The 26706-nt window shown below is 45.7% G+C and overlaps 1 protein-coding gene across 3 annotated transcripts in view; it reads right to left on the bottom strand.

Annotated features, from left to right (window-relative positions):
* znf609a (zinc finger protein 609a) overlaps positions 1-19172 on the bottom strand; it is a 68491-nt gene extending 49319 nt beyond the window's left edge. For all 3 annotated transcript variants that reach the window (XM_034175682.1, XM_034175681.1, XM_034175683.1), the window contains exons 1-2: positions 18852-19172; positions 523-1357 (exon numbers count right to left, since the gene is read on the bottom strand). In XM_034175682.1, the coding sequence (XP_034031573.1) occupies positions 523-1248 (726 nt within the window). In that variant the 5' untranslated portion in view covers positions 1249-1357; positions 18852-19172. The remainder of the gene's footprint in view (positions 1-522; positions 1358-18851) is intronic.
* Positions 19173-26706: the final 7534 nt, after the last annotated feature.

The raw sequence follows: 26706 nt of genomic DNA, 5'->3' as shown, positions 1-26706 counted from the left end.
GGATTTACATGCAGACAGATTAACAGCCAACGCTATTTTGGAACCAAGATGGCACCAGGAGTCACGTGACTGATTTTTTTGACTTGCTATGTCAGCTCTCTATCTATCTATACTAACCCTAACCTAACCCTAGAACTATTAGCCTGTTACCTCCTGAACTAACAGCTTTTTAAAAAGCACTGGCAAAAAACAGTGTCTCTTGCTCCCAGGTCCTCTCTACGTGTCTCAGCACACACTCACGTCCCCAGCATGTGGCAGTAAAACTAAACAGGATTTGGGGATCAGCATCGATACCACTCTGACGGTTATGGAGGTGTAACTGCGTCTTGCCCCTTGACCCCTGAAGGCAGGGGATGTTTGGAATGTGCACCATTCTCCATATTATTCACCACTTCCTGAAGCCTATGTCAAGGAACCGCGCGAGACCTCCTGAACTCAGGCACGGTAGGGCTTTGATCACTGTTAAAGGTCATGTGATCACTGGTAAAGTAACGTACTGTATGACGTCATGTTTTTGTTTACCTTCTCACTCCTGGATTTCTTCAGGTTTCTGCATTCACTGTTGTCCACCTCCTCTTGCTCCACTGTCATGGTTACAGGCTGACCAATCCCTGCAGAGTCCAGTGCCATATTTCCAAGATACTCAGCGGCAACTAACTCCAAGTTTTGTTGCTGGCATTCAAATGGGCTACTGCGAGTGACCCCTACCTGCAAGATGGGGGTCCCAGAGTCTTTCTCTGTAATAATTCCAGTGGCCACAATCTCCATTTTATCCTTTTTAGTCTTACCAGGCATGCCCTCCTTGTCCTTCTTCACAGCGGTGAGAGTCCGTGAGGCTTTACCAGTCTTCTCAATGCCTTTAGTGGAGGTAGAGTTGGTGTTCTGGGGAAGGGGATCTCCAGAGGCCCGTGCTTGAGCTTCCTTCTTTGTGCTGTCTGGGACCAGGGCCTTAGCACTCTCCTTTGAGTTCTTACTCCGTTTTGATTTAGATTTGCTCTCTTTGCCTTGTGTGGTGGCTGGACTAACAAATTTGATGTTGTCAGGCAAAGTAGCCACAGCGCTCGGAGGGCCAGCCAGGCCGCCTCCCTCCTTACTGCCAGACATTTCAAGCTTGTCCTTCTCCAAGTCGGCGTCCAGGTCAATTATCAGATTGCCAACACCGATATCCCACTCATCACCACTGTCGTACGTGTCCACCGCGCTGGAGTCCACACCTTTCCCGCCTGCAGGACCGCTGCTGAGGGACATCTTAGAAGTAGCGTCCCAGAGCGCCGCAGGAGGGAGGTGCTCCTCCCAGCCGCAGGACGCCTCCTCAGGGCTGGACCCCACGCTTCCTCCCGGTGCCCCTCATCACCACCTGCAGACAGAATAAGGATCATCTCAGAAAATGTCAAAATCAGGAGCAACATCCCAGAACTGCTAAAGGAACATCCTGAGAAACATCCAATCAAAAGACGATATGGAGACATGTCGATTTTTTTCTATAGAGTTGGTTCCAAAAGTTACTGGAGCCCAATCAATATATCAGTTGTCAATGATATCAACTGATGGGTAGGGCATCAAGAAATGGTTCTTTTCGGGTATCGTTAAAGTAGACCTGCATTGAAATAAATGTGGTCAGATCTCTACCAAATTTGTAATTCAGCGGAGAAATCTTAATTTAAAAATGACAAATTTGCAGCTAAAATTTGGCCCTCCGCGAAAACTGTTTGTACATCCGGGATATTGCCATGACGTGAAGACGGAGCGCTCGCGCCTTCAGTCCGATCCCGCACTGAAATTGATTTTTATCTGTTAGTAATGTTACTGTTATACACATCCTGGTTTCAACATCCAAAAGTAAGCTGCAATGAATGTGAGATACAGCTCTGCATGCTCAGATCAGCGGCGACATCGACAGCGGGCGACGTTCTTGCTCTCCCTGTCTACTGAATGGAGGTGCGGCCAACTTGGCAACAAGTCCAGATACTATGCCCGCTGTTTTGATGCGGAGTGGCCGGCCGCCTGCAAGGACAGACTTCTTGCGGAAAAATCCGCAGCGTCGCACGGTCTCGGTAACCGCAGCCGCAGAGCTCCGTGGCCACTGAGAGAGGTTTGTATCTTTTTAATGGCTTGGATTCTTTGTGGGTCCTGCATCCGTACCCCGCGACAGTAACACTGGAGGCTAAAGACAGTAGATTTTCAATGCAACACCACTCAGTCAAACGGGCATATGAAAAAGTCCCCAAAAATAATTTTCAAGCAAAAATAAAAAGAAATGTGTCCTCACCAAACGTACCGCAAGACAATACGAAGTTTTAAAAAAGTCGATTCTTCTGTATAAGACAATAAAAAGGTGCTTTTGTAAGAGATGCAAACTGACGTAAATCCAAAAATTACAGTTGGCGCGCGCAATGCATGCTGGGATAGGGTCTTCTCTTTGACGTCTCGACAACGTCCTGGATGTGATGACAGTTTTGCGGAGGGCTAAATTTTAGCTGTAAATTTGTCATTTTTAAATGAAGATTTCTCCGGTGAAGGACAGATCTGGGCTTGCAGATTTACTTTACTACACTCAGAAGGATCTTATGTGTAAAAGTAAGTCATTTTTTGGTCCAAAGATCTGACTGCATTTATTTCAATGCAGGTCTACTTTAAGAAATGATTCGACCCACTGACATCAATAACCTTTTTGCTTAACAATTCCGTTATTGGTCCTTCAGAGCGGCTGTTGTTTTTGGGGGTGTTTGTCAGGAAAATGATCACTTCTCTACTAGGGATGGATATTGATAAGATTTTATCGATATCAATGCCATTATCGATTCCCTTATCGATACCTCATTTTCTGAGTACTAAAAGTTGGCTTTACAGGTTTTCTATGTCAGCAACATTTTATTGAGTCTTAAAGTAAATAAATATGAAATTGGTCACTGGATCCTTGATCTCTGGACATAAATAAAATAAATAAAATCTGTAGTTTTTGTCAAAAGCATTTCCTTTCAGACATTTTGGCATGAATGTCTCTCCGTACCTCTGAGCTGAGCTCAGCCGGCTGCTGCACGTCAGCGCAGGACGTCTCATTTTGGTAGGAAAAAATGTTTTGATCGATTGCAGTTTGTTTGTACTCCAACGTTTGGAAAGAGGTGTCATTTGATTTCAATGGCGTTTCACTTTGAATTTATTAATTCAGACTGGACTCTATCGTTCTAACTTGACTCGGCAGAGAGCCGCGCAGTGTTTGGAGCTGTGTGAACAGAACGGTGGATGATTCTCGTTTCTTTCTCGCCACAAGAAGGAGTCCCTTCACTTCACTTTATTTGTGTCCCCCATGGGGCAATTAGTTTGCAGCTTGAGAATACGTGTAAATTAAAAGCACATGACACACAGAACACATATCAGTACCGTGGTGCAGCATCACAAACAATTACACAGTCCAAACATTAAAACATACAGTCCATTAAAATGCTTCCACAGTTTTAACTCCTTCCTTGGCCTGTGTTCAGAACAGTAATGGCTGCAGGAACAAAAGAGAACTTAAATCTGTTACCCTTCACAGAGGGAAACCTGAGCCGTGAGCCAGAAGGTAAATATTGAAAGTCACTAAAAAGAGGATGAGCAGAGTTCGACAGTATACTCAATGCTTTCCTCTGTGGTATAGGTCAGACAATGTACTCTGTGGTCCTCCCAGTACCTTTCCACAGGCCTTCACTATTTTAACCAGTGAATTTTTAGCCTTAAGACTGAGATTCCCATACCAGCACAACATAGAAAAGGTTAAAACAGACTTGATACAAGATTTGTAAAAAAGAATCATAATAGTCTTATCCACTTGAAAATAAGACAATTTATGAAGACAGAACAGATATTGTTGACCCTTTTTACACAACATGTCAGTATTAACATTAAAATTTAGCTTGTGATCAATTATAGTCCCCAGACTTTATAGTCTGGGGACTATAATCTCTAGATACTATAAAGTCCCAGTTAGTGACTTTAATCTGCACAAAAGTGACTCACGATTGACATATTCAGGGATGAAAGTGGTGAAAAACAAAAAAAAAACTGAAACCCAAAATTACCCAAAAATACCACCTGCATGAAAATGTTTGAATTCTAGAAGCTCTGAAATGCAATCTGGGACTATTCCAGACAATAAACTGGAGTGAGTGCAGCATCCATTTAGTGAGGAAAAAACCCAAGTTTCCTTATTCAAATTCATTCCAGTAGTATTCTGCTCTTACTAGGATGCAGCAGTTTTCTAGTTTGGCAGATAGTTCTGGAGGAAATCACTGAAGAAATTAACACATTGAAAATATGATTTGACCAAAACAAACTGTCATTAAACTTAAATAAGACAGGGATGAAGTGTAAGAGTCACTAGGTGTTCACAGGAAACACTTATTGTATTGTAGCATTATTATTATTATTATTATTATTAATATATAAACAAAAATATAATTTGTAATACATTTGACTCTTTTACGACAACAAACGCTGAGCCATTAATTATTATACAGAAAACAAATGCATACAAACGTGCTGAGATGCGAACAGCTTAATGCTAACTTTAACACTGAAAATGCCATAGACATGCTAATGCGTTAGCATCGGTCCCATTTTTAAGTTATAAAATACATCTATCATCTGTTTCAGAAGACCATAACAAGTCGGTTTAACATAAAAAGGGCAAATATGACTCACAGACATATGCTCGTTAAGGTTTTAGTGGGAAAATTAAGATAAAGTGAAATAAACAAAAGAAAACAAAGAAACAAAGAACCAACAATAGAGAGTCAAATCAATGCTTCATTGCTACAGACCCTGCAGGGGTTCTGTAATCAACGTAGAGACATGATCATTTTCCCGACAAACACCCCAAAAATAATGGGCGCTCTTGAAGGACTGATAAGGGAATCGTTAAGCAAAAAGGCTATTGATGTCAGTGGATCGAATCATTTCTTAACGATACCCGAAAGGAACCGGTTCTCGATACCCAACTCTAGTCTCTACAGATTTTGTTTATTTTTATTTATGTACAGAGATCAAGGATCCAGTGACCAATGTCATATTTATTTACTTTAAGATTCATTAAAACGTTGTCGACATAGAAAACCTGTAAAGCCTACTTTTAGTACACAGAAAATTCACAAGCGGTATCGATAAGGGAATCGATAAGGATCGATAAGCAGAATCGATAGCTAAAATCTCATCAATACCCATCACTACTGATGGAAGTGTTTCACAAACATATATCATCATCATGATTTCTTGCCACTTATCTGGGTCCAGGTTGTGGTGACAGCAGACAGCAGACAATCAGCTCATCCCACACTTATCCTATCCTCAGCTAAGTCCCGTAACTCTTCATGGGGGATCCTGAGGCATTCCCAAGACAGCTGGGAAATATAATCCCTCCAGCGTCTTCCATGAGACCTTCTACCAGTTGGACGTGCCAGATAGACCTCAATAAGCAGACGACCAGGGGCATCCTCACCAGATACCAGAACTACCTCAGCTGGCTTCTTCCAATGTGAAGAAACAGTGGCTCTACTTGGAGTCCCTCTCAGAGATTTCATATATATATATATGCATTTAATCATTAGTGATTGATCTCTGCTCCCCTCCACAGCATGTCTTTTTCCTGGTTCTCTCCCTCAGCCCCAACCAGTCCCAGCAGAAGACTGCCCCTCCCTGAGCCTGGTTCTGCTGGAGGTTTCTTCCTGTTAAAAGGGAGTTTTTCCTTCCCACTGTCACCAAGTGCTTGCTCCCAGGGGGTCGTTTTGACCGTTGGGGTTTTACATAATTACTGTATGGCCTTGCCTTACAATATAAAGCGCCTTGGGGCAACTGTTTGTTGTGATTTGGCGCTATATAAAAAAACTGATTGATTGATTGATTTAGCAAACAAACAGCAAAATAAATGAAAACATAAAACTCAAGTCACTTTTATGGCCCAGTCACACGGCACACGATGATTCCTGAACAAAGGGAAAAAGTAAAAAAAAAAAAAAGGCACAATTCGTTGAGAAAAGGTAGACGAAAGAGCTTTATCACCGAATAGCCTGCTAAGCAAGAGCGCAAAAGGAACAAAAGAAGAACTTAACAAAACCGAAGCCAACGCTGATCTCAACGCTTTACGCTTCAACGCGCCTGAAGCCACAGCTGGAGCAGTGTGTGTCTGCATTTCTGAGTTCCAGGACTCGACGCTGGGACGGAGCTCATAGTGCCTGAGTCCTGGAGAAACTGCAAACAGAAGCTGTGGAGATCTGTGTGCACGTCAGTGGACCTATCTGCTGTGGTTCCTCGTCAAGACAAAGAGATGGATCATCTCCATCATCAGAATCCTCATTGTCTGAGGACACGCTGCGCGCTCCGTCTTGCTCCAATAAAGAAAAAACCTCTGGTGTGCCGTGGTCACTGCTGTATCCCTGTATTATGTTACTAAGCCATATACAGGGTTCTAGCTAGTGCAAACTTGCGTTATGGCCTGTTACGATATAATTTTGGACCGTTACACTTATTTTGGACCGTGTAATCAACTGTTTCTGTAGCGCGACTCCAGTTTGAAGCATGAATGAAGCAATGCTTCGATTCAATGGCTCGTGGCGCTTTGATTCACTGCTCTTCAGAAGCGGTAAGTCCACTTCTTAACCCCTCTCAAAGCCATTAAAATATCATGAGTCATTTTTGTGTGTATTAAAGTTGCTAACTGGGACTCTTGTCTTGTTGCAGTTAACAAATGAGAATCGTCCTCCGTTCTTTTGCCACAGCTTCAAACGCTGCGCGGCTCTTTGCTGAGACAGAGTCTGCTCGGAATTAATAACTTCAAAACAAATCGCCACCTCTTTCTAAACGTTGCAATACAGACAATAAACTACAATCAACTAAAACGTTTTTTCCTCCCAAAATGAGACATCTTGCATTCTTTATAAACCTGACCTGCAGCACATCTGCAAGAGCTCAGCTCAGATATGGAAAGACATTCATGCCAATAATAATGTCTGAAAGGAAATGCTTTTGACAAAAACTAACAGATTTTATTTCTGTTTCTGTCCAGAGATCAAGGATCCACCATGTAGAGTTTATTATGTCCAGAGTTTAAGGATCCAGTAACCAATTTCATATTTATTTACTTTAAGACTCAATAAAATGTTGTTCAAGTTCAATTTAATCAGCTTATAAAGCGCCAAATTACAACAAAAGCTGTCTCAAGGTGCCTCACCCAGAACAGTTCAAATACTTAATTAAAAACAGAAGTAAAAGAATAAAACATAAAATAAATACTATTCATAAGAGAATAAAAATAGGTTTTAAGTCTTGAGATAAAAATGTCCACGGACTCCGACTGTCTCACTGAGGGCCATGTACTGGCTAACCCAGAATGAGATCGCCCACTCACCACACTTCCCCAGCCTTCTGGACATGAATGGCCAATTTTTAGCTTAAATTTTCAAAAGCTGCCCCCCTTCCGCACCATCCCCCCCACCTCGGTCACTTCGCTCCCTTGACATTACCACTATGCTAAAATTTTATCCTAGCTTGAACACTGCATATATATTGATTTATAACAGAAAACTGTCAAAAGGGGGAATAAATATAAGTGTAAAGATGACTGAATATATCAGAGCAGTACCGCACATTGACTCCACATGTGCGGTTATTTCCACCAGCTGCAGCTGATCCAGAACGTGAATTCTGTCTTCCAGAACAGCTCTTTATATAATCATCTGAATCATCTACCTGTTGCCACATGTACAGAAGGGCTGGATGGTCATTCCTACACTCATATTGTTTTATTTAATACAAAATAATAAGCGCATGCAGCAGCTGCTGCTGACGCTGAGTTCAAATACTGTCGGAAATTACATAACTTTTTTGTTGTTTCAAATTCAGCAGTTGCTTGTGGCAAAATAATTAATTGTATCCACACAAAAGATTAACTCTGGCATATTTAAGGTGCCTGAGCCCAGCGAAGCTGATCTCTTACCCAGATTAAAAAAAAAAAAAAATCCAAGCAAACAGACTGAGTTTGTCCTGTAATTTCTGACGGTACATGAACGCAACAGCAGTGCTCAGAAATGGCTTCTGTACTGTGTGAAAACATTCAACTGGTCGAACCAAGTCAAACTAAATGCAAATGAGAAAAAAAACCTTCAAGAAAAACAGCAAAATGAAATATGGATGAATTGAGGTTTTTGGTGGATTCCTTCAAATTTTTCTACAGTTTAAAAATCCTGACAAAACGCCAGCTGCAGGAACGAAGCTGCGCAAAGGTTAAACAATGCCAACAAAAGTCAGTAAAAGTCCAGACTTCTTGATGTTTTTCTTGTCTCTTCCATGTCTTACCGGCGACAATGTCATCAATGGTAATGTAATCTAAGTTTATGCTGAAATGTGCTCTTACTTTGAAAGATGTCTTACTGGTGATGATGTCACCAATGTGCGCCAGTCGTGGAATCTAAGTTTATGCTGAAATGTGCTCTTACTTTGAAAGATGTCTTACCGGTGGTGATGTCATCAATATGCGCCGGTAGTAGAATCTAAGTTTATGTTGAAATGTGCTTACTTTGAAAGATGTCTTACCGGTAATGATGTCATCAATATGCGTCGGTAGTAGAATCTAAGTTTATGCTGAAATGTGCTCTTACTTTGAAAGATGTCTTACCGGTAATGATGTCATCAATATGCGCTGGTAGTGGAATCTAAGTTTATGCTGAAATGTGTGTGCTCTTATTTTGAAAGACTCTTGTGCAACGTAACAGGATGTTTTGCAGGACAATGGCTAGCTTGGTGAAGGATAAGGTGGAATTCTGCTGTGACAGTTTTTGTGCTGCTGATGTGAGAAAGCACCTGAACGTCGACTGGACGCCCGCTGACAAGATATGAACAAGTACAGGACAAAACAAACATCAGGAAGGTTCTCTATTTGATGTCCGCTCCAGGTTTTGAAGATGTACCCCCGGTAAACAACTTAAACAGACTCGCCAGACATCAGATGACAAGGAACCCATTTAATGAATGAGAAAATTATAAAAAACGACACAAACGGGTGAGTTATTTGTGATTTATATTTTGTTTGGGATGAATTCAGACATTTTATGGAAGTGGGTGTTCCGGCATGCTCGTCCACGAGCCCACCCCCTCTTCAGGCAGAGTTTTGTGCAGAACACCCTGGGCCATCTGACGGGTAAATACAGTATGTACGATTATAGAACATACCATTTGATGTTATGCATGGTCATAAATAATGTTTAAAAGGTTAAAAACACATTCATGTTGGATGAAAACAGCATTTGCTGCTGTCTTGAAAACGTACATGCAGTAGCTTTAATCTAGCCAGGCAGGTTTTCTTCTCCACTGAACCATGTGACAGAAATGTCAAAGTTCTTTTACCTATCCAGCCTTATCCAGAATGTATACTTATTTCTTTAAATAGCTTGTACATATCTTCACTTATTTATATACTGTCATTTTTCACTTGCTCCGCTCAGAGTTTCAGTTATTTACACAGGTTCTTATTCTCTAAACTGAGCTGCGGAGCGACACCCCTCATCTCTCTATTGTTCTAAAACTCTCTCTGTTCTATCGTTAAACTTTTTTTTTTTCTTTTTTTTTAAATTGGATTACGTCTCCTCTGTGATGTTGGATGAAGTTACTCACTCAGTACATGTTCTTTTATTTTCTAATGTACTTTCAGTGTCACGCCCTCATGACTACCTTCAGCATTTTATCAGTTTTAAGTTTGGTTGATTTTTGCCCTCTTTGGTGAATTCCATGCTTAAAGGACACGTCGCACTGAAATCAGAATTTAGATTTAGGCTGTTCGTGGCCATCCGATGGATTACTTTGTGCACTTCTGTGACTGGTTTCAAAGTATACGGCATTTGCAAGAAACAGCTATGGAGACGTCCGAAAAAAAAAGTACACGGGTGAGTACACGGGTTTTCCGACAAGTATCATAGCTACTAGAAGCGTCCCAGCATGCACTTCAATGGACTGTAGCTGCTAATGTAAAGAACTGAGGCACAGATTAATTCCAAAATTCACATAAGTGTGATGTCGTGTTCTGATGTCTCATTTTTAAGTGAAAACTGTTCATTTTGATGTTGTCACTATAAAAGTTGCGGCTCCAAGAAGGTTAACGTGCACTGAGTCATAAACGCAGCCTGTCAGTATCCATCTCTGCTCCAGGGTCAGCTTTGTGCACGACTAATTATCAGTGGCATTATCAATAAAAGCTAAAAAAAAAAAATACATCTGCTTGGGGAACCAAGCGTCTCATCAGCTGCACAGCGCACACACACACACACACACACACACACACACACACACACACACACACACACACACACACACACACACACACACACACACACACACACACACACACACACACACACACACACACACACAGCGAGCATCACAGCACACAGCTCCAAATTTACACTCTCTGAAAGTTAAAAATTAGAAAGCCACAAAACACAAAAGGGGTAAAATCCTGAACATGTGAGATGGATTAATTTCCAAATGTAAACTTCACACGATTAAAGAAGCACACGCACGTGAGATTGCCACGGCTGCAGCTCTGCCTCTCTTTCAATCGTGGCACGTTAAATAATGTCCATTAATTACTAGAAATAATCTATTCTGACTTTTATCAATGTAACAAATCCATCTCTGTGTCCAGGCAGTCTGTAAAAACAGTCAGATGTCCCACGTCCATGTACACAACAGCTGCAGTAACCAGCATCCACACAAACACATTAGGCTCAAAATCCGATGCTCTGAAAAAGTTAAGAGTTTCAGGGTGAAACGTGTCATCTCCTGTCTGTAAATCAGAGCCGTCACATTCAAACAGCAGCTCAGAAGCTTCATTTTCGGACAGAGCAGGTTTGTTTCCTTCTGTCTGTCAGTCATTGGAATGTTTCTGTTTTGCTAATAAGGACGTCACACCCTAAAAAATGCAGAGAATTGCCAAGTGAAACGTTTTCCGGAAATGCATCTGCTAACGCTCAGAGTGAGAGGAATAAAATACATCAGCGATCACTAATTATTAGCACGTGTGTGCAGAGACACTTACAATCATGAGTACTTTTATGTTGTCTTACTAACTAGGACATTAAAAAACATGAGACATGTCCTTTAAAATTGCTCCTGATTCTTGTGTTTACTTTGAAAATCTGACGAGCACACATAAAATGTGCAGAGGTCAAGAGGTCAGTGCCTTTGATTAGAAAACATAAAACAAAAAAACCCAAAAGCATGCAATTAGGGCATGTGGTGTAAAACTTGTGCCAAATCAACATGCAGATCCAAAATTGATCTGCTGCGGTGCCCCTGAGCAAAAAGAACCTGAAAACTATATGGTCACAATCAAAAGTGCTTGAATAAAAGTATAGGCCCACTGACCTTTTTTATAAGATTTAAGGCAAAACAAAACAAAGGATTCTCACTGGCATCACTTTTATTTATTGCCCAGTAAGCAGGGGATTCATAATACGACATTAACAATATGATTAAAATTCACACTGTTTAGAAAAAATAAATAAATAGTTCCCCTGAAGGGTCTTCTTCTTCTTTTACTTTTGGCTTCTCCCATTAGGGGGCGCCACAGCAGATCAATCGTTTCCATCTCACCCTGTCCTCTGTATCTTCCTCTGTCTCTCCAACCACCTGCATGTCCTCCCTCAGCACATCCATAAACCTCCTCTTTGGCCTCACTCTTCTCCTCCTGCCTGGTGGCTCCATCCTCAGCATCCTTCTCCCTATATACCCTGGGTCCCTCCTCTGCGCATGTCCAAACTATCTCAGTCTCACCTCTCTGACTTTGTCTTCAAACCGTCCCACCTGAGCTGTCCCTCTGATATGTTCATTACTAATCTTGTCCATCCTTGTCACTCCTAAAGAGAATCTCAACATCTTCAGCTCTGCCACCTCCAGCTCCTATCTCCTCTGGGTTGCATCTTCTTGACACAACCCTCCTCATTTATCCGGGCTTGGAACCGGCACTCAGAATGTAGCTACTGGCTGTACACCCCATGTGGATGAATTAGTTCCCCTGAAGGGTAAAAAAAAAAAAAAAAAAAAAAACAGATGGACATGAACTACTTACGGCAGCGATGGTTGACACCTAACAGTCGATGTTCCAGTGACATCATAGATCACGTGGGGGCTTCCCCAGACTTGCGCAAGGTATTATGGGAAAGACACGGTGACAGCCAATCAGAGTAGAGAGGCACCATGACATCACTGGCTGGTCTCTCTCGCTACTAATCCAACAAGGTGGAAAACGCTCCCAAACCACTGCGTTTCTGCATAAATCTAAGATGTAAAAGTTACAGAGAAATAAACCCTTCTAAAAGGAAAAATGCTGTTGTTGCAACCTGATAAACACCTCTGGAGCAATTTACAGACAGCTCATGGATGTTAGCATCACACATCGCATCAAGGTAACTTCCAGACTGTTAAAAAGCTTGAAAAGCTCCATGCTTAAAAAGCATACACACATGTCCTCCTGCAGACGGCATTAAAAAAAGTAACATATTTGTTATGGAATTCCCCAGATATATATATATTCTCTTGATTTATAATTTAACCTTTATTGAACCAGGTTAGTCACAATTGAGATGGCGCTGGCAGAAAAGTTAAATTAATCTCTTCTTTGCTCACTTGGAAACTGTAACACCTGGAGCAGCCACGTCACTGCCACCGGCCAGGAGTAACTTCAGGGTGGGGGAGCACAAGGTGAGCCACATGCTGGGACCACAGCAGCTCGTCTGAGACAGAGTCTCTTCACCCAAAGCAATCAGATGGATTAATGGGATTATTAACCATCAGATGATAAAATAAAACCTCTTAAATCATTCTAAAGTCAGTTTGAAGCAGAAAGGAGGCGAAATTCCATGACTCTTTGAAAATGACCAACGCGCAGTGAACGCATCAGCTAGCAGCTCATTTAGGTGCGGCGCTCTGATCACTTCCACCGCCTTTTATGATGAAATAAAGCTGAATTTATGTATAAATGATTGTTTACAAAAGCTTCAGATATCTGTGGCTGAAACAAATGATGACTGGAGGCAGTTTGAAGCAGAAACGAGGTGATAATCAGTGAACCGCGTCATGGGGTGTTTTTAGGGGAACAGTTCGGTATGCAACACCGGCATGTTGCAATCACACTGGTGGTAATAAGTTAAAGAGTTTTGAAAAACTGGTTAGAAGTCACATCATGTCATTCCTAACCCCCACTTCAGATGCAAACCAATTCACTTACAAGGCCAACAGGTCAACAGAAGACCCGTGACCTCTGCCCTCCACACCACACTGACCCACCTGGACCAACAGGGTAACTACACCCGGCTTCTCTTTGTGGGTTATAGTTCAGCATTCAACACCATCCTCCACTCACGGCCTTGTGAGGAACCTACTGAACCTCGGCCTACCTCAGTCCACACGTCTTTGGATTAAGGACTTTCTGTCAGATGGCTCACAGAGAGTCTGGATTGGCCCCCACATATCCACAGCTCTCACACTCAGCACCGGTTCCCCTCAAGGCTGTGTGCTGAGCCCGCTGCTCTTCACCCTCTACACTTCTGACCGCACCTCCATCATTAAGTATGCAGATGAGACCACAGTGGTCGGCTGTATCACTGGAGATGAGTCCGTCTACCGGGATGAGGTGGAACAGCTGATGTGTGATGTAGAGAAAATAAGTTGCTCCTGAACACAAATCATAGACTTCAGCAGTAACAAAACAGACATTCAGCCTGTTATCATTGGGGGGGGGGGGGGGGGGGGGGGGGATCTGTGTGGAAAGGGTCAGGGACTTCTGTTTCCTGGAGTCCACATAGAGGAGAAACTGACCTGGGACAGGAACACCACACACCTGGTAAAGGAGGCACAGCAAAGACTCCACTTTCTGAGACTCCTCAGGAAAAATAACATCAACCAGAGATGTCTGGTGTCTTTTTCCCGCTCTGCCATAGAGAGCATCCTCACATACTGCCTCTGGATGTGGTTTACCAGCTGAATGAGGGCAAACAGGAAAGAGCTCCAGAGAAGATCACTGGGTGCCCTCTACCCACACTGGGGGACCTTCATCGCTCTTATTGTCTCAGGAGAGCCAACACCATCCTAAAGGACTCATCCCACCCTGGACACTCTATTTGAGCTGCTGCCATCAGGCAGATGGTACAGAACCATTAAAGCAAGAACAAACAGACTGAAAAACAGTTTCTACCCAACTGCTCTTAGAGCTTTGAATGCCATTGGAACAGCCAGGTCACATGACACACTTGAAATGAGGGCAAGATTTGTTTATGTGCAATATCCACTGCCACTGAAATATCCACAGTTTTGTACATACTTTTCTCTTATACTTTCTCTTTATATGCAATCTTTTTATTTTTTTTAAATACTATGTTCTTATTTATTTATTTATTTATTTTCATTTTTAATTTGCGCTCTGGATTTGGTTAAATTTTAGCTTGATTTTCTTTTCTTCTCCAGACTTTTTAAGACTGCATGTGGTTTATGCAGATTTATATAAGTATTTGCACTGAAAAGGCTCCATCTTACCTTTCACTGTACTTTGTTTTGTTTGTTTTAAGTTTACAGTCCACCTAACCCGCATGTAATTGGATGTGGGAGGAGGCCAGAGCACTCGCAGGAAACCCACGCAAACACGGGGAGAACATGCAAACTCTACACAGGTGGGAACTGATCCCAGGACCTTCTTGCTGTGAGGCAACAGTGCTGACCACTAATCCACCATGCTGCCATGATAAAAATGAGCTATAACATATGTATATATATATATATATATATATATATATATATATATATATATATATAATTTTTTTTCCCTTCTTTTTTAAAATACTATACTGTTACCAGTGATGCTGGTAACGCGTTACTTAGTAACGCGTTACTCTAACCACTTTTTTAGTAATGAGTAATCTAACCCGTTAATCTTTCCAAATCAGTAATCAGATTAAAGTTACTTCTCCAAGTCACTGTGTGTTACTATTATTTTTACATTGTGGGTCGATAGCAGCATTAAACTTGGTCTGTGGGCAGGAGGTCGGGGTTCAACTGAACTGCCCACTTTCAGTGAGCTGTGAGCTTTTCATCCATGGTTTTCTGCAGCAGCTACGACTCGTCCTCACCTCTTAAAGTGCGGTGACAACAGCACACCTGCACTGAGCTTTACAAAGACATTTTTATGCTTTTTTCTCTCCTTTATTTAGAATTCTGAACTGAGCCGCTCCGTATCTGCTCACTAAAAACAGCTGATCCTCTGCAACGCGTCAACAACTAACACTATTTTCCACTCAAATGCACCTAAACTCTCTTTCTGAGGACCACATGATGTGAAAACACAATAAAACTTTCTTACCTGTAAATCTGGTCATGTTTTCTGCATAAATAAATGTTATCCATTCTTTGTGCTCAAACGCCAAAGCAGGGGCGAATCCAGATGGAATGGGGGCGTGGGGCAAGGATGTGCCCCCCCCCACAACACCCCTAGATTAAAGGTCCAGTTTTGAAGCCTTTTTTTTATTACAACTACTAATACTACTTATAATAATTTTGACAAGCAACATGTTTAGAGAGAATTTAAATGTTAGAAAAATGTTAGAATTTAATAGTTACATTTATAAACAATGTAGGTTAGAAATTGCAAGTTTTACTGTTACAGTGCTGTCAACAGTTAAATATGAGGTCAAGAAAGAGGTCTTTATTTTACTTTTTATAAAACAAGTATTTATTTTCAATGAAGTCAAGAAAGGGTGACTATAAAGTGAGTTTTGGCAAAACAGGTATCATTGTCATGTTGAGGTGGCAGAGGGTTGTTGTCGGCAGCTGGGGAAAGTAACTAAAAAAGTAACTAGTAATCTAACTTAGTTACTTTACAATTGAGTAATCAGTAAAGTAACTAAGTCACTTTTTCAAGGAGTAACCAGTAATTGGATTACTTTTTCAAAGTAACTGTGGCAACACTGTCTGTTACTGTAGCAGAACCAAGTAGACAAAAAGCATAGAGACATATATGAATGCTGGAGTCTGCACTTGAACTGAGACACGTGCCAGCAAGGGGGCGTGGTCACCATTTTAACACGGGGCAACTGGGTGGCCTGCATGCACTGATATAGATCTTGTCAAGACACAGCTGGAAAATGCTGGAAAGCTGCGCATGCTGGCAATGCCACAGCCAGAGGAAGAAGGGAGACAACATTTCGTTCCATAAGTAAGTAGCTTTGGCTATTCTTGTTACTTTTTCTGTGACTTTTGGGTGATGAACTGGTGTTTCTTGCAGAGCGTCATGCCTGTGCAATGCATGAATACGAAGACAGAGGTAAAACTGACATTCAAATGGATTTTGAATAATCAGGTCCCATCTTATCTTAGGGACCTCGTAGTACCATATCACCCCAATAGAGCGCTTCGCTCTCAGACTGCAGGCTTACTTGTAGTTCCTAGGGTTTGTAAGAGTAGAATGGGAGGCAGAGCCTTCAGCTTTCAGGCTCCTCTCCTGTGGAACCAGCTCCCAATTCAGATCAGGGAGACAGACACCCTCTCTACTTTTAAGATTAGGCTTAAAACTTTCCTTTTTGCTAAAGCTTATAGTTAGGGCTGGATCAGGTGACCCTGAACCATCCCTTAGTTATGCTGCTATAGACGTAGACTGCTGGGGGGTTCCCATGATGCACTGAGTGTTTCTTTCTCTTTTTGCTCTGTATGCACCACTCTGCATTTAATCATTAGTGATTGATCTCTGCTCCCCTCCACAGCATGTCTTTTTCCTGGTTCTCTCCCTCAGCCCCAACCAGTCCCAGCAGAAGACTGCCCCTCCCTGAGCCTGGTTCTGCTGGAGGTTTCTTCCTGTTAAAAGGGAGTTTTTCCTTCCCACTGTAGCCAAGTGCTTGCTCACAGGGGGTCGTTTTGACCGTTGGGGTTTTACATAATTATTGTATGGCCTTGCCTTACAATATAAAGCGCCTTGGGGCAACTGTTTGTTGTGATTTGGCGCTATATAAAAAAATTGATTGATTGATTGATTTACCGTGTGGAATTAATTCATGTAGCCGGTGTACCCAGTCTGGATTGTGTGATATTGTGCCTTGTTATGTCTGCAGAATTTGGAAGATGGAATATATGGGATCCGTGTAAACTTTCAACACTAACTTCTTTGGATCGTGACATGTTCAAGTTGAGCTTCTGTACCTTGATCTTGCCTGGCAGCGCTTGGAATAAAATGTGACTCATGAATGATCATCTGCAAAGGAAGTGACTGAAGCTGGAACAGGTAAGATCCGTGGAAACTTTCAACTCTAATATCTGGGAACGTGTGGGTGTCAAGACTAAGGTTAACACTTCCCTTACATAATTTAATGTAAATGAATTTGACTGGCTCGATATCCAGGTCAGAACGGTATTTTAACACGTATGTTGTGAGCTTTGTTCTGTGTGTGTTCACTTGTGTATCCGCATTGCAAACACACATGAAACATTTCACATCTGGGCACTTTGTCAATATTTTGTCCGGATGTGAAAGCGGCACGTCGCTCTCCATGAAGGCACACGAAGGTGCTCAGTGGGCAGCACTGGGACTCTACAGACGACTCCATGACATAAAGTTACAACAAACCCAGTGACCACAAGCAGAGTTACTACAAGTTAGTGTCGGTTCGTAGGTTAGTTAATATTAACGAATCAGAAGGCCCGGGGGCTGTCACGTGACGACGATCAGCCAATCAGAGGCAGTGTACCTCCCGTACCGGTAGCCTGTGCCTATAAATAAAGTTGACTGACAGCGCTGACTGACTGTCAGTGAGCTATTAAACAAATGCCGTCCGGGAAACGAAAAGGACGCTTAAAGCATTAAAGGCGATAAAGGCCAGGTTGTGTGGGAAAACGTTGGCCTAGCTGCTGCGTTAGCGCCGCTCGCCAGCTTTAGCTGGAGGCTAGCGTTAGCTGGAGGCTAGCGGGGCTAGCTTCAGGAACTCGGCCCCGGAGCTCGCTAAACGACCTGCACACCCTGACCTCCTCCAGACGGCCCCACGTCTGCATTTAAAGAACCCACAAACTTCACCGACGGCCCGCACACCGAATAACATGACGTTATTCTTCAGTCCCACCGGTAGCCAGGCTGCGGCCCGCGCTGGCCCGCTACGGCTAACGAGATGGGACGCTTAGCGGCAGATTCCATTAATCTCTGTGCACCTCTGAAAGAAATCCACGAGATTCCAACCAAGTACTCGATTCTAGACATGAAACTGGGTCTGGACACCGTGTCCATTGTTGGAGGGACGGCTCCGTTAGCGCCGATGTCCCGTCTGACGGACAGTTACGAATTCAACCTCCCTATCAGTGCCGGAGTTCCATTATCGGACAACGTGCCCGGGTGCCTTTAAAAGGCAACAGCCAAAATTTTTATTTCTTAAAGAGAAACAGAATATAGTCTCTGACGTCAAAAATAAAGATGACAACATCTGACGTCATAAATAAAGATTACAACATGTGACACAGCGTGAATAAAGACGGTAAGAAGATGAAAACACGGCGTTTAAACGGTGAACTAACCATCAGCTGTCGACTGACGCAGATTTCACGCACTCATGTGTTTGTCGACACGTTTTTAACGCGTTGAAATGAACGCGTTATTATTCTGGAGTAAACTACACGAAGAAAAAAAAAATCAAACGGGTCAAACAGGGACGTGTCCGATAACGGAATCATGCCCCTTAGCGCCTCAGCCTCTCCAGACAAAGACAGCAGCTAGCCTGGCGAGCTAATCTAGCAGGCTAACCCGCCTTCCCAGAACCTGGACCCCGAACCCACCGACACAGTCCCGCACAAACAGGCCCACTCACCCCGATGGGAATCCGGGTCCGACAGGTATTCGTGCACACTCCATGGATCCCCGGGGAACAGTGGTGGGAGCTGCTAATGGTTCGAAGCCTCAGCGTGCTCCGAGCTCAGCGGACCGCGGCCGTCCGACGCTCACATCCCGGAGGAAAACCGCCGCCTGCTGCTCCTGGTCCTCACCGCAAACCCCGCACACTCGGTCCACGCGTGTCGGTGATCTTCCAGCAGCTCCGTGGAGCGCGTTTTTCCTGTTTACAGACAGCAACAGACGAACGCACAGCCCCGCAGCCCGCTAATGGCTGTTCAGTCCGACCAAAGCCCGGAAACCGGATCCCTGGACTCACTGGACCCGGACTGCCTCTGAGGACCACCAGGCCTGGGGGTACCCCTGGGTCCTGTTTAGTTTACTATTGACACAAATTGTTTGTCAAAGAAATGTCCAAAGTTTAATTTTTATGCAGATGACACTAAATCTATAAAATAATAGCCAAGTGGCCTCTGTATGCCTGCTGTGTCCCCCCTGCTGTGCACAACTGATGCAGACATTCCTGCGTTATAAGATACGCAGCATATGCAGCTGAATGCAGGCCCGATGTGAAAGGGGCTTAAAATCGCAGACAAATCAGGGAAAGCTGATATTTGCTGTTTGATATACAGTTGTATGCAAAAGTCTGGGCACCCTGATAATTTTCATGATTTTCCTTTATAAAGTTTATCTTATCTTATCTTATAAATCATTGGTTGTCTGGATCAGAAGTTTCTAGTATTTCCAGAAAGTGTGCAATTATTTGAACAAAATTTGGCAGGTGCATAAATTTGGGCACCCTTGTCATTTTATTGATTTGAATACATTTAGCACTAACTGTTGGAACACAAAATAAGTCTGTTCAGCATTACAAATACGCATGTACGCAGCGCGCACTTCCAGTATCAGGACAAACAAAGCCATGACACAAATTATATAAAACACTACAAGACAACACAGTACAATGTACTGGGAAACATTTATTATGCTTACTTTCGATGAGAAATACCATTTACTGCACGCAGTAGTGTGCGATATTACATTGATTATGCATCCGCCATCAAGCATGTGAATTTGTTTGTCCCAATGCCTTCTCGTCAGCCCGAGATGCTGAAATCACTTATTGGTTTGGTAAGCTCACTGACCCTTGACCTCCTTACACAGGTGAATCCAGTCATGAGAAAGGGTATTTAAGGTGGCCATTTACAAATGTTTCCCCTCTTTGCATCTCTTCTAATGAGTGGCAACATGGGAGCCTCTAAACAACCCTCAAATGACCTGAAAACAAAGATTGTTCAACATCATGGTTTAGGGGAAGGATACAAAAAGCTATGTCAGAGATTTCAACTGTCAGATTCCACTGTGAGGAACATAGTGAGGAAATGGAAGACCGTAGGCACAGTACTAGTTAAGGCCTGAAGTGGCAGGCCAAGAAAAATCTCACATAAGCTGAAGAGATGGATGGTGAGAACAGTCATAGTCAACCCACAGACCTGCTCCATAGACCTACAACATGATCATGCTGCAGATAGTGTCTCTGTGCATCATTCAACTATACAGCACACTTTGCACAAAGAGATACTGTATGATGTTGTAATGCAGAGGAAGCCTTTTCTGCATACACGCCACAAACAGTCGCTTGAGGTATGCTAAAGCACATTTAGACAAGCCAGCTTCATTTTGGAATAAAGTGCTGTGGACTGATGAAACTAAAATTGAGTTATTTGGACATATGCAGTATGCATGGCTGAAAAAGAACACAGCATTCCAAGAAAAACACTTGCTACCTACAGTAAAATTTGGAGGTGGTTCCATCATGCTGTGGGGCTGTGTGGCCAGTGCAGGTACTGGGACTCTTGTTAAAGTTGAGGGTCACATGGATTCCAGTTAATATCAGCAGATTCTTGAGAACAATGTTCATCAATCAGTGACAAAGTTGAAGTTGTGCCGGGGCAGGATCTTTCAACAAGACAATGACCCTAAACACTGCTCAAAATCTAAGGCATTCATGCAGAGGAAGAAGTACAACGTTCTGGAATGGCCATCTCAGTCCCAGACCTGAATATTATTGAAAATTTCACACACACACTCATCTTCAACCGCTTAGTCCAATTAAGGGTCCCGGGGAGCTGGAGCCTATCCCAGCAGTCATAGAGCACGAGGCAGGGTACACCCAGGACAGGATGCCAGTCTGTCACAGGGCCACAAACAGACAAACAAACACATTCACACCCACTCGCACACCTACAGACAATTTAAAGATTCCAATCCACCTAACCCGCATGTCTTTGGATGTGGGAGAAAACCGGACCACCCACAAACATGGGGAGAACATGCAAACTCCACAAAGGCCACAGGCGGGAACTGAACCCATGACCTTCTTGCTGTGAGGCAACAGTGCTAACCACTAAGCCACCGTGCTGCCCTATTGAAAATCTGTGGTGTGATTTTAAGCAGGCTGTCCATGCTTGGAAACCAACAAACCTGAGATATTTTGAAGAATGGTCCAAAATACCTTCAAGCAGAATCCAGACTCTCATTGGAAGCTATAGGAAGGATTTAGAGGCTGTTATTTCTGCAAAAAGGAGGATATACTAAATATTGATGTATTTTTTCCTGTTGGGGTGCCCAAATTTATGCACCTGTCTAATTTTGGTTAAAGAATTATTGCACACTTTCTATAAATCCTAGAAACTTAATTTCACTTGTCAAATATCACTGTTTGCGTTGGGAAGGTGTCGTAGCACGGACCCACAACAGGGGGCGCAAATGAATGGACAATGAATAAACCAAAAGGTCACAATTTAATGTTGTGACACTACACAACGAAAAGATACAGAAAATATGCACAGTCAATTAGCACCAGGTGACGTGTGGCAGGCTCGAAGATAGGAGACCCCCCCGACGAGAGAGAAGCCGTACTCCACACGGCTTCCACCACCAACGGCCTGAAGAACACCGGAGCCGCCAAGTCCCGAGTCCCCAGGTGGCCTCTGTTCCCGGCTGTCGACCCTGGTACTGCTGGCAGAGAGCAAAAACAGGATGTGTGAGTGTGAGTCCGCACACTCAGTAATACACAGTCCAACACTGATGGGAGGGAGCACCTCCACCTCCAATCATACACTTAAGCAGCTCCTGTCAGTCACTTATCTGGAGGGAGTGGGAGGCGAAGACGTCGCGGTTCCCACAATACGCCGCTCCAACAAAACTGTCCCACAGGAATAAACAGCTGCAAACAGAGATCAAAACGTGGATTAATCCAAATACTGCAGAGAAGGATTACCTCAGGAATGGTAGTCGATTTCTCGGCAAGGAGGTGGAGTTGCAGTCCAGTTTTTATGGTGTGATGTTGATGATGATAAACGAGTGACAGCTGGTGCAGGGAGAGAATGACAGCTGTCACTTCTTCGGGATCTGGCGCCCTCTCGTGCTTGGAGCCCGCACTCCAAGCAGGGCACCCTCTGGTGGTGGTGGGCCAGCAGTACCTCCTCTTCAGCGGCCCACACAACAGGACCCCCCCCTCAACGGGCGCCTCCTGGCGTCCGACCAGGCTTGTCCGGATGTCGTGTGTAGAATTCGGCCAGGAGGGCCGGGTCCAGGATGAAGCTCCTCTTCACCCAGGAGCGTTCCTCAGGTCCATACCCCTCCCAGTCCACCAGATATTGGAAACCCCGGCCCTTACGACGGACGTCCAGGAGCCTGCGGACTGTCCAGGCAGGCTCCCCGTCGATGAGCCGGGCAGGAGGTGGCGTCGGTCCCGGAGTACAGAGGGGCGAGGTGTGGTGTGGCTTGAGACGGGAAACATGAAAGACGGGGTGAATCCGCAGTGAAGCCGGGAGTCGAAGCTTCACTGCGGCCGGGTTGATGATCTTGAGGATCTTGAATGGTCCGATGAATCTGTCTTTCAATTTAGGGGAGTCGACACACAGAGGGACGTCCTTGGTCGAAAGCCACACCTCCTGCCCAGGCTGGTATGTGGGGGCCGGGGAACGCCGGCGGTCCGCATGGGCCTTAGCCCTCGTCCGGGCCTTTACCAATGCAGAGCGGGCGGCCCGCCACACCCGGCGGCACCTCCTGAGGTGGGCCTGGACCGAGGGCACACCGACCTCTCCCTCCACCAACGGGAACAATGGGGGCTGGTACCCCAAACATGCCTCAAAAGGGGAGAGGCCGGTAGCAGACGAAACTTGGCTGTTGTGGGCATACTCGATCCAGGCCAGATGGTGACTCCAGGCCGCCGGATGCGCGGAGGTGACACATCGGAGGGCTTGCTCTAACTCCTGGTTAGCCCGCTCTGCCTGGCCATTGGTCTGGGGGTGGTACCCGGACGAGAGACTTACGGTGGCCCCCAGCTCCTTACAGAAACTCTTCCACACCTGTGAAGAGAACTGGGGACCCCGATCCGAGACGACGTCCAACGGTATCCCATGCAGCCGCATGACGTGGTGGACCAGGAGGTCTGCCGTCTCCTGGGCCGTCGGGAGCTTCGGGAGGGCCACGAAGTGGGCCGCCTTGGAGAACCGGTCCACTATCGTGAGAATCACGGTGTTGCCCTGGGACGGCGGGAGGCCCGTGACGAAGTCCAGGCCGATGTGAGACCAGGGGCGATGAGGCACTGGCAGGGGATGGAGGAGTCCCGTCGTCCTCCGATGGTCCGCCTTACCCCTGGCGCAGATGGTACAGGCCTGGACGTAGTCCTGGACGTCGGTTTCCAGGGACGCCCACCAGAAGCGCTGCTGGACTACTGCCACGGTCCTGCGCACTCCGGGATGACAGGACAACTTGGACCCGTGACAGAAGTCCAAGACGGCAGCTCTTGCCTCTGGTGGAACGTATAGTCTGTTCTTGGGGCCAGTCCCCGGGTCCGGGCTTCTTGTCAGGACCTCCCGGATGGTCTTCTCCACGTCCCAGGTGAGGGTGGCCACGACAGTGGACTCGGGGATGATGGTCTCGGTGGGGTTCGACAGCTCCGCTTTGGCTTCTTCTTCATGCACCCGGGACAATGCATCTGGTTTTTGGTTCTTGGTCCCGGGGCGGTACGTGATCTGGAAGTCAAAGTGCCCGAAGAACAGAGACCAGCGGTCCGGATGTACTCCAGGTTCCGATGGTCCGTGAAAACTGTGAAGGGCAACGACGCCCCCTCCAGCAGGTGTCTCCACTCTTCAAGAGCCTCCTTCACCGCGAGGAGTTCCCGATTGCCGACGTCATAGTTCCGTTCAGCTGGGGTCAACCTGCAGGAATAAAAGGCACAAGGATGGAGAACTTTATCAGCCTCCACGCTCTGGGACAGCACGGCTCCTATCCCTGAGTCAGAGGCGTCAACTTCAACTACGTACTGGCGAACAGGATCAGGCTGCACCAGAACAGGTGCAGTCGAGAACCGGCGTTTCAACTCCTGGAACGCGGCTTCGCACCGATCCGACCAGGTGAAGGGGACTTTGGTGGAGGTCAGGGCAGTCAGGGGGCTAACTACCTGACTGTAACCCTTGATGAACCTCCTATAGAAATTTGCAAAGCCGAGGAACTGCTGTAGTTTCCTGCGGCTTATCGGTTGGGGCCAATCTCTCACCGCCGCAACCTTGGCCGGATCAGGGGCGATGGAGTTGGAGGAGATTATGAACCCCAGGAAGGACAAAGAAGTGCGGTGGAACTCGCACTTCTTGCCCTTCACAAACAGCCGATTCTCCAACAACCGCTGTAGGACCTGACGTGCATGCTGGACATGGGTCTCAGGGTCCGGGGAGAAGATGAGTATATCGTCCAGATATACGAAGACGAACCGATGCAGGAAGTCCCACAAGACGTCGTTTACCAAAGCTTGGAACGTCGCGGGGGCGTTGGTGAGGCCGAACGGCATGACCAGGTACTCAAAATGACCTAACGGGGTGTTAAACGCCGTCTTCCATTCGTCTCCCTCCCGGATCCGAACCAGGTGGTACGCGTTTCTAAGATCCAATTTAGTGAAAATTTGGGCTCCATGCAGGGGCGTAAACACAGAATCCAACAGGGGCAACGGGTATCGGTTGCGAACCGTGATCTCGTTCAGCCCTCTGTAATCAATGCATGGACGGAGTCCGCCGTCTTTCTTGCCCACAAAAAAGAAACCAGCACCCATCGGGGAGGTGGAGTTTCGGATCAGCCCGGCAGCTAAGGAGTCCCGGATGTAGGTCTCCATTGATTCGCGTTCCGGACGTGAGAGGTTGTACAGTCTACTGGACGGGTACTCAGCGCCCGGGACCAAATCGATGGCACAATCATACGGTCGGTGCGGGGGAAGAGTGAGCACCAGATCTTTGCTGAAAACGTCAGCAAGATCATGGTACTCCTTTGGCACCGCCGATAGATTGGGGGGGACTTTGACCTCCTCATTAGCCGTAGTGCCGGGAGGAACCGAGGATCCTAAGCACTCCCGGTGGCAGGTTTCGCTCCACTGCGTCACAACCCCAGACGGCCAATCAATCCGGGGATTGTGCTTCACCATCCATGGAAAGCCCAAAATCACTTGGGAGGTAGATGGTGTGACATGGAACACTATCTCCTCCCTGTGATTCCCAGACACAACCAAAGTCACTGGTTGAGTCTGATGTGTGATTAATGGAAGCAGGGTGCCGTCTAGTGCTCGCACCTGCAATGGTGCCGGCAGAGCCACCAGGGGGAGACCTACTTCCTTTGCCCATCTGCTGTCCAGCAGATTCCCTTCCGACCCTGTGTCTAATAGTGCTGGGGCATGAAGGGTTAAATCCCCACTCAGGATTGTTACTGGGATTCGTGCAGATTTGCGGGGTTTTCCCGCGTGCGTATTATGGCCCACCCTTAGCCCAGTTTCTAAGGACGGGCGTTGTAATTTGACCGTTTAGGGCAGTCCCTCTGCATGTGCTCACATGAGCCGCAGATAAAACACTCCCCGCGGGCCAGTCTCCTTTGTCTGATGTTTGTTTTTACTTTGGCCCTGCTCATGTCCATAGCCTCCTCAGCAGGGGGAGCTGTAGCCACACGGAGCTCTCTGGCAGTGAAGCGTGGGGACGACGTCACTTTGTCGGAACCGGAAGGAGGAGGGACGGCTCGTGCCCGGTCACGCCCCCCGGCCTGCTCCCGACGATGCTCGTTTAAACGGTTGTCTAAGCGTATAACTAAATCAATAAGCCCGTCAAAATCCCGCGGTTCCTCCTTAGCCAGTAGGTGCTCCTTAAGGACCGGTGACAGTCCATTTACAAAGGCGGCGCGGAGCGCAACGTTATTCCAGCTGGACCTCGCTGCCGCGATGCGGAAGTCGACTGCATACTCGGCTGCGCTACGGCGCCCCTGTCTCATCGACAGCAGCACGTTCGAAGCGGTCTCGCCTCTGTTGGGATGATCAAACACTTGTTTGAACTCCCGTACAAACCCAGTATAAGACGTTAGGAGCCGTGAATTCTGCTCCCAAAGCGCCGTAGCCCATGCGCGTGCCTCTCCTCGAAGCAAATTAATAACATAAGCCACCCGGCTAGCGTCTGATGCGTACATGACAGGGCGCTGTGAAAAGACGAGTGAACACTGCATGAGGAAGTCCCCGCACGTCTCGACACAGCCCCCGTACGGTTCCGGAGGGCTTATGTATGCTTCAGGGGACGGTGGGGGGGTTCGTTGAACGACCAGTGGAACGTTGGATACAGGCCCAGGACCAGCCAGAGGAGCGGCTGCAGCAGCGCCCTGATCGTGCGCTTCCACCCTGGCGGTGAGAGCCTCCACCCTCCGATTAAGGAGGACATTCTGCTCGGTCACTAAATCTAACCGAGCCGTGAAGGCGGTTAAGATCTGCTGCAGCTCACTCAACACGCCTCCTGCTGACGCCTGCG

Source organism: Thalassophryne amazonica, chromosome 8, assembly GCF_902500255.1.
Source record: "Thalassophryne amazonica chromosome 8, fThaAma1.1, whole genome shotgun sequence".
Taxonomy (NCBI): Eukaryota; Metazoa; Chordata; class Actinopteri; order Batrachoidiformes; family Batrachoididae; genus Thalassophryne; species Thalassophryne amazonica.
The sequence above is the reverse complement of the archived record's forward strand: the minus strand, read 5'-3'. Positions and strand labels throughout refer to the sequence as shown.